This window comes from Trachymyrmex cornetzi, unplaced genomic scaffold (genome assembly GCF_001594075.2).
Source record: "Trachymyrmex cornetzi isolate Tcor2-1 unplaced genomic scaffold, Tcor1.1 scaffold88, whole genome shotgun sequence".
In the NCBI taxonomy this organism is placed as follows: Eukaryota; Metazoa; Arthropoda; class Insecta; order Hymenoptera; family Formicidae; genus Trachymyrmex; species Trachymyrmex cornetzi.
This window is the reverse complement of record NW_017300223.1, coordinates 945,222-954,645: the sequence shown is the minus strand read 5'-3', so window position 1 is coordinate 954,645 and position 9,424 is coordinate 945,222. Positions and strand designations below refer to the sequence as shown.

Below are 9,424 nucleotides of genomic sequence, written 5' to 3'. Positions count from 1 at the left end.
GAGCTATTACGACTTTAATTTACAATATAATCGAAGCTAGACTGTACAAATTTTTCCCAGATAATTTATAGATTTGTTCAAAAAATCTATCAAAAATTAATATAATCAATTTAATTACATGATTATTTTGTAAATAATTGTGTTAAATTTAATAGATTTTTGTCGATCACGGTTAGTAACTTTCTGTTCATAATTTAATGATCATAAAAGAAACATAGCAATAATAATTTTACGCTTCCTAACCCGGGTTATATTATATAAAAGATGCCATAAAATAATAATAATAATGGAAATATATATTTATATATAACACTTGATAACAGTCAACGTAACAAAATTAAACTCACCATAATTGCTCCAATTATTCAAAACAACAACAACAATATTGGTCCGTGGGGCTCGTAGCACCGTGCGAAAAAAGATCCTTCGGGCAACGTCTTATTAATGGAAGAACAATACAAACGGAGAGAAAACTCAACAACGCGAAAATTGCCGGCAGATCAGAAAAAGAGAAAAAAAGGATCTCGATTATTGATACGGATCAATGATCGAGGATCCGCCGCCGCATGATCGGGGAACTGTCACTGACAGTAGTTCGGGAAACACTGACTGGTGTAGCGAACAAGCCTGCTGTCATTCTCTCTCTCTCTCTCTCTCTCTCTCTCTCTCTCTCTCTCTCGATCACTTACTCTCTTTCATTTTCCCTCTCTCTAGACATATTGCTCTCTTAGTCTCTCTTTCTCTTTCTCCCTCCTCCTTCTCTCTTTTTGCCAACCTCCCTCTTCTTGAACGGAGAGTACACTCTCTCTTCCTTGCACTCTCTGTACAATTTCGCAGTACACCTTTAGACGGCAGCGACGACGACAAAGATATCACAGCTATGACAAAAGCGATGATAACGTCTACGACAAAACCGTTGACACATATTAACGTTTTTGGTGTGACAACAATGGCAATTAAAACCGCAAAATGCTTTCATTTTGCGAATAGTAAATGTTAGTACACGCTATAACTGAAATCGATCGTGCGAAATAATGTGAAAGATCGGCGTTGGCAAAAGCATTCGATTTCGCCGGGGGGATAACTGTATATCGGTCATGTTTACTGTCCTAATCATTCTTGCTATTCATTTATATTGCTGTCTTTTTTGGCAATCAAACGAGAAACACCGAGAAACTCGAGCTATTACGACTTTAATTTACAATACAATCGAAGCTAGACTGTACAAATTTTTCCCAGATAATTTATAGATTTGTTCAAAAATGTTTACTTGATTATTTGATGGCAAAAATTAAAATAATATGTAATTTTTAATGTTATAAAAATTTTAAGACTATTTTTTTAACTATGTGTGAATGTGTTTCGTATAATGCCAATCATAATAATCGGCACAATTTTTTAAACCACTTGTCTTCGGATAATAAAATACTCATCATAAAAAAAACGTAAAGATAGCATCGTATAAATAAAACTTTTACGTAATTGCGTAATTGTTGAAAGACAAGTACATAATAACTATACATCAGTATTAATTAAATCTATTTCTCTTTTATATTACATAAATATACATTAACATAATTATATCGTAAAATTCTAATAAATATATAGAGAAATATGCGACATTTCCGCTATTATTTAAGACGCGATATCAATCAGTGAGAAAGCGGAATAAAAAACTATAAATAATATGATAAAAAGTCGATGAACTTCGTAACTGTATGACACGAATGCATTTTAATGTAAAGCATAACGACTGCATAATACGACTGGTATAGACGTAATCGATCGGTTATTTATGTTGCAACACTTGCAATATAATTGGGGAAATGTTCCAGTAAATTGTCGACGGTGATCGTGTGATTATTCTATATCGGTCGCGCATGATGCGATAGATAGGTAATCCATATAGGGCAGCATTTACCAGCATAAATAATCTAATAGTGATTCAGATTGACTTACTGCGATAAGGAGATTTCTAGCGATGGATTCAAAACATCGGACTATTTCAAACATATAAAATCTCAATCAGTTTTATAAATTATCCGATTATTTACCTTATCCTTATCCTTTTCTGTGCGTTTTATTGTTTTTTAAAATAAAATAAAAATCTATTATTAATAAATTATGTAGTTCATAATGTAACGTATAATAAGACTTTTAAATTACAATATATAAGCAAATACATAAGGAAGAAACCTATGCTTAATGAGTTTCCGTATAGGTTCTTGATTACTGATCTGCTTTGATCGTATCGTTCTAATTATCTATTCGAAAAATACAGTCTAATTAAGACTGAAATTTTTAGACTTCCACTGAGAAAAGAAACCAGCAGTAAATCACTTTCAAAACAAGAATATTTCTTCCTAATGCCAATTTCGAAGACGCTATACAATTGCGTATATGCTTTGCTAATGAACGATTCTTTTTAAACATTTTCATACCGTATTTATGTTTTTTCGTCATTCTGTACAACATAATTCATAATAATTGATAACAGATTTCAAAACCTTAAAACATACGTGATGCTCGTGCTTCAAATCTTTTTTCAAGATTTAACACTTATAATCATTCATGTCGAAACACATCTCAATCAAATATGAAACATAAGAATGTATTAGGTACATGGTCTCTGCAAAAAAATTACTGGAATTGGAAATTTATACTTTTCGTATAAAAAAATATATGTTTTTTTCATATTTTTTTTAGTTTGTGTTAAAGTATACAAGATGTATATAATACATCGGACATCCTTAATTACTATAGGGTAACTCCGGTATATATGCCGCATCAAAAACTTAATTTATTAAGTATTACTTACTATGTTTAACGAACTATATCAGTAAAAACTTTGTACTATCTACTATTATGAAAAAAATATTAGAAATCCGAAATACTTATTTTTCAACAATATCCTTATTTTAGACCATATGTGTGAGAAACACAATCAATACTAGAAATTAAAAAATGCCTATTACGGTCGAAGCTGGATATTCATTGCAATAATTCAATCTTGAATTACTAATATATACTATATGTGTACTTGCATACATACCATATTGTATTTTTCATATTAAAAAATAAACTTTTTGAAACCCTTGCATTTTTGCCGTATATCACCATAAGGGTGGGATATATAGCTATTTATAGAGGAAGGGGGGATACGTACGGCTCATGAAAAATTTACAAATAATGCATATAAATAAGACGTAAAATGACACAATAACTTATAAAATGTGTTTATAAAGTTTTATTAAGGAATAAGAAGGGTAAATATGTATATGAAGTAATAAATAATAATTACAATCTTCCTATATATTACAAGTGTTATGACGTGAGGTACATATTTCATGTAATGCGTTTATTGCATTTAGTGCACTGAATTCAATCTACGCATCTTGCATGCTTTGGGCATAAATCCCACTTGCTAAAAATGCCGTATATCCCAAATAGGTGGGATATACAAGACACCAAACTACACAAAGAATACGAAAGCAAAGCACTTGTATTTTGCTACACAACATGCTTTGCTATTCCACTACACGTATGTATCACGAAATAACTACTAAGTCTTTTACACGTCCTACAGTAATCAGATTATAATTTATGATGGCGTTACTTATTACAGTGACAAATCGATTCGACTCACAATAATTTCATTAATATTAACAGTAAGAAGCTGAAATCATAACACAATATTAATATAACATAAAGGCATGTAACAGAGTAGTTGAGGGTAAATTACCCCCACTCCTTCTATTTTTTCTGACTTCTGCAGCGTAAATCCCAGCGCGGGGTATTTGCCGGATTTACCCTACATATATACACTAAAATTCTCGTGACTGTAAATGCTGTCTTCCTATGTTAAATCATTTTGCAAATTAATCACACGTAACGACTCTTAGGAAGAGGGATCCTAATTCATGTCGCTGTCGTGGAGACACATGCCGTCTGTTGATTCTGAAATCTCGCTCGTTTAAGAGGAGAAAGTAAGTCTTGCGATTCTTCCTCTGCGGGTCATGTCCGCTTTTCATATTACCTTTTTTTCTCCTTTTTCCCGACCATCTTCGCTGTTTATGCCAGTGTAAGAATGTTAATACCTCGTTCGTATGAAAATACCTTCGCTGTTCCTTTCTCTCCGCCGTCAGACGATTCTAACGATCCGTAAGTATCTGCATAATTAACGTTATAGAGAAATATAAATTGCTCGGACAGCGTTCGCTTGCGCTGCAATTTGTCGAAATGGTCGTTACCCCTTTTCCCTCAAACCTCGGCGCTCGCGGTTATAATAAGCGCTACTATCGGGTTTCGAAAATTACTTCTCCGCAGGGGAGTTTATTTGTTATATGTTATATTCTTCTATGTTCCTTTCTGCATGTCAATGCGGATTACCCAATACGCTGGTGACTGGAAACCCCTGATTTCATGTACCTGACGCGATTATGGTGCGCAACAAATTGGAAGCTTCTTCTATCGTTTAAATGAGATTTTATATAAGGTAATTTCGATAGGCTCTTAAGAGACGGCCGAACGCAACCGGGCAAAACATCGTGCACGAACGTATCAAGTACCGTCTCTAAAGCCCATAACTTTCGGAACGTGGTTTTGTTCGTGGTTTCACGTAGCTCTCACTCACGTTGCAGGTTTTGTGTTATATGAAACAAGAGTAGTTATAATATTGTTTGTTTAAAATTACTTTGGATATTGCGTTACGAAATTGGAACCAGTGAACCTGAAAAAATCAAATCGTACAGCTCACTTAAGACTTGATTAAAAATAATATCTAAAAATAAGTTTTTTTTCAAACATTTATACATATGTAGATATCTGTTGTTTATTATTATAAATGAAAATTATATGTATTTTACTTAAATAATTCTAGTAAGAAACGAAATGAACTTTTCTTAGAAAGCGTATAGAATTTATCAAATCAAACTCCATGCGTTTACTAATTTATTCGTTCCAACTTTATTTTTGCAATATTATGTCATCACATTTTATCTTTCACATACATAAAAATTATCTCAATAAATTTACGATTTCTATAAAAATAATAAAAATGCGTTCTCCGTACAAAATTATCTGACAAGTTAATAATATCTTTGTAAATTGAAGTATTATTGTTATTATTTTGTATAACAGTAATAATTATCAAAATGTTACATGGTTTATATTTCACTGATTCAAATATAAAAATAGCAATATGATATAAAACACTTTGTTTTATTTATATATACCTAAATAAGAAATTAAAACGCGAAAAATTTTTAACAATTGCGGAATCTCATGCACGCATCCCGTATTAGTAGCAGAATACTTTGTTGTATCTTAAGCAGATTAATTAGAAATGAAAACAAAGCGTAGCGATTTTCCGGAATTTCGCAAGCGTATCATGAATGTCAGTAGAAACGCCTAACAACTAGTCAGACGACAACGATCGAGGATAAAAGAGAAAAAGAAAAAGAGAACCGAATGCAACACGGTAGCGATTCTGGTCGCGCTTCAGACAATTAAATTGAAGATTCAGTCGAGAATTTGTGTAACGTTTTACCGTGCATTTCCCTGAAACGAGTAACGAAAGCAGAAAACAGAATTTGGATTTCAATCGCTGGTCATGTTATATATTTTCGTAAGAAATTTGCGCAGAACTACATACAAGAGTAATTATAATTATTATTATAATAATAACTGTATGTTCGTACAATACGAATATATATATTTATGTATACATGTAACATTAAGAATAAATTGCATTCATGTTGATTGATCGGTGAATGGGTAAAGTTTCACACTGCAAGTGCATCGGCGAGTGAAAATGTGCAGGGCGACGTCGCGCGGCATGCGGCACTTGATTCGACGTCGATCGATCCGAGGCGGAAGTAGTTGATCTGACCAATTTTTCGATTTTCCTCCTCTTTCTTCTCATCTCTGCTTCCTTTTTGCGAGTGCAAACCGTTTGAATTTGACGCAAATTCTTAACAGCGCGCGATTGCTTCATAATATCGATTACGAGATATCGTTTTGTTGTTTTTCCTTTTCTTTATCTTTTACTTTTGTTGTATATCTTTTCTTGTCTGTATCAAATGGCTTATCGATGCACAGGCTTCGAGTTACCTCGGAGTATCTTTACAAATAACGATTATGTCTCGAATGGCACAATTAACGAAGGATAACGATATCTCATGGGACGACACGGATCAGGAATCGGCGAAGCCGCACGTCGCGCGATCGTAGAACAATCCTGGAGGAACGGAACGGTCCGGCAACTAATTTGCACCAGTTCGATCTTCAATCGACAGATTGACTGCGGAATTGATCGTAGTGACGTCTTTATTTCGGCGAGGCCGGTGGACGATCGCTTCGACGATCGAATAAATCTGCGAATCGCGATCGAATCGCAGCGGACGTCTACCGGCATCTCTTCCTCTTCCTCTTGCGTGCTTCTCTTCCTACTCCTCCACTCCTCTCTTCCCTCTTCATGATCTCTGCCTGAGATTCTTTTTGCCGCGGATGAACGACCGACTCCTCTCCTCCTCGGTTTGTACGCCCGCTTCCTTCTTCTTCTGTTGCTCTTCCTCCGCTCTGGCCCCGATTACATGATTATGCACTTGCCTTTCTCGGCCCAGGGATTGTTCTTCTTGTCGGGCGCGTGTATCAGTGGATCATTTCTCTCGTTCTCTTCCACATACTCCCGCATCCTGCCAAGAAGAAGAATAAGAGGGTCAGTCTCGCGTAATACTGAAATTGCAACCTAGCAACACATGCGTTACTACTTCAGCGTAGCTTACCTAAGACTATGGCGCAATAAACATGCGATTGTGATTCGTTCTAGTGGAATTGATTTTTCATTACGCGACCCTTTATCTCTTCGTAGGTGCATCTTTTATTTATTCATAACATACATATAGGCAAGAGGACGATTAGACAAATTCATTTTCAAATATAAAATATAAGTTTCAAAACTTTAGAATATTATCATAAAAATGATATAAATTATATAATACATATACTCCATCTTTCTATATCAAATATATTTAAAATATACTTATAAATTTCTAAAATTATACTCATAAATTTAAAAATAATATTTTTTTATTTCATTTATCGACAAATTATCTCTGGTAGAGATGTATGCAGTTTTCCTAAACCCTTTCCAGTTACTGTCTAATATTACTGTATTCTCATTAGTTGTGCCAATACTGAGTAGGAAATGGGCAAGAACTTGATAGAGTTTTATTTTGTCTATTTCATGAGCGATTGGCTCGCTTATTAATCAATTTAATATCCATTATTTGTTGTGTTTCTATTAAGTAAATGGATTCAGATTTTACGCAACTCTTTTGTATGCAATAACTGCAAACAAAGCGTTACATCCTAATTGGGATCCTAAGTAGTTTTCCTTCTCAGTTACTAGACAGAAGTTGGTACAACTGTTTAGTACTTGCTCAAAAAATGCATAAAATTTCTACCAGGGATATATAATATATTATTTTTGCGTGTATCTTCTCTAATGAAAGTATTTTTCATTTGGAGACAGGAATTAATGTACACCAAATTATCGATATCGTACACATGTCTTTCGCTCTCGATAATGAATACTTCATTCTCGATATTATCGCGTTTAATAGTGAATGTCGGTGCATTGCTCGAAACTTGCCGAAGGCTCGAACCCGGTGTTTTTCAGGATCTCCTGGAGAATGTCTCGCGAGACGTTCATGCATGCGCGATACGATTACGTCCGATTTAGTAGATCGCCGATAAGTTCGCGCCTCCGCATGTAGAGCGGCCGATGCGAGTCGACCAGCCGGCCAATCGTTCATTTTGCGAGGAAGACGGTGAAAGGGACTCAGTTCTCGGTTCGCTCGCACGGCCGATTTTGCGTTCAAGGAGAGTCGCGCGCAAAAGCAGCAACGACAACGGCACGAAGCTTTCGAACTTTGTTGCTACTAGACGCTCGCCAAGCGCAAAATGTCCGTGGAATTCCTTCCTGCGGGATACGAGAGTGCTGGTTGGCGCATATACACGTACACGAGCGCATTTAACCCTTCACCGCGTTTTATTGCATATAAATGACGGCTGAAAAGCATGTTTAACATTGTCGCTTAAGCCTTCAGCGTCAGAGCATGTATGAGCAAATACGCGACATTTGTTTTGAGTGTCAGCTGCAGTGCTTACGCGCACGAATAGCGAGGTCAACGCACACTTTATAGCTATGTGTATTTTTCAATATATTTGCGTAGAAAAGATCCTCTTGATAGTATTAATTCGAATAAAATTGTAAATAAGTAAATATTTTGTGTAAAGAAATGCACTGCAGAATCAAACTGCATTAATTGTTGCACGAAAAATATCTATATTCTTCTAAATTTTCACAATATGAGAAAATATATGGCAGAACAGAAGAAAGTTTAAATCTTAAAATTTTGAATTATAAAATGAAAAAGTAAAATGTATATATATTCCTTTTGCTATTTTTTCCTACATCTATAAAGTATTGTATAAACGATATATGTATAATAAACAAAAGAATATTTTTTTCATATCATATTCCTGAATTCTTGATCATCATAACTACGCATAAATTTTATTTGGCTAACAATAATCATATTTCGTGCTTGATCGGCATTGATTTATCACAGTTCGTGCGGGAATCGCGGACTTTCACTTATCAGAGTCCGTCGCGCAATTTTTAAGTGAGGGTGAACGACCTTCTCCGACACTCGTGTCGTAATGTAATAATAAATCGATTCACGTTTCTGCGACGTCTATTATTTAGCGACCGTCGTTTATATAATGAGCGGCAATCAGAAATCAGAGCGATTCCCGGAGTCGCGATGTCAAACGAGAGTCGTCGAGCGGATCAGTTGCAGAAATGAAATGAATGCGATTCTGTTCACTTCACGCTCGGATTCACGGTTTGTCTCACTTTCGTGTCTATCTTTATAGCCTGGCGGATGGAAGTCGCAATTTAATGCACGAAGATCGAGTGAAACTATCGGTTGACAAAAATACCAGGGATTTTCTAGTATTTCTAGTTTAGCTAAGTATTTCATGCGCTGTTGACATTATATGTTTTATGTCACGAAATTTGAAAGGAAGCACGTGCCAGTTAATAAGATTAATTCCCTCGAAATCAATTAGAAAAAAGGGACAGAAGAAAGTTTAAATCTTAAGGGGATCCTAAAGATCTGTATTACCGACTTAAACACGTATAATTTTTGTATAACGAATACTCTTTTTCTCTTTCACGGATTGGAAAATCCTTTTCCAGGATTAAAGTATATGCATTAATACGTGTTTGTGAAGTAGAGTCTACGCTGAGAATGATGAAAAATTTCGAAATCAATATATTTTTTACCATTTCTTAGTGTAACATGGCGTCTCAGCTGTCAAGTCGTGACAACATTTGTTTGATATGAAAGCTTTG

The 9,424-nt window shown here is 34.9% G+C and overlaps 2 protein-coding genes across 2 annotated transcripts in view; both read right to left on the bottom strand.

Annotated features, from left to right (window-relative positions):
- The window catches only part of Cht7 (chitinase 7), a 32,215-nt gene extending 31,596 nt beyond the window's left edge, over nucleotides 1-619 (bottom strand). Inside the window, exon 1 of the mRNA XM_018520146.1 lies at nucleotides 348-619. Within this exon, the coding sequence (XP_018375648.1) occupies nucleotides 348-350 (3 nt within the window). The 5' untranslated portion in view covers nucleotides 351-619. The remainder of the gene's footprint in view (nucleotides 1-347) is intronic.
- A 4,648-nt stretch (nucleotides 620-5,267) lies between these two features.
- Ggamma30A (guanine nucleotide-binding protein subunit gamma-e) overlaps nucleotides 5,268-9,424 on the bottom strand; it is an 8,537-nt gene continuing 4,380 nt past the window's right edge. The window contains exon 2 of the mRNA XM_018520154.1: nucleotides 5,268-6,695. Coding sequence (XP_018375656.1) covers nucleotides 6,590-6,695 — 106 coding nt within the window. The 3' untranslated portion in view covers nucleotides 5,268-6,589. The remainder of the gene's footprint in view (nucleotides 6,696-9,424) is intronic.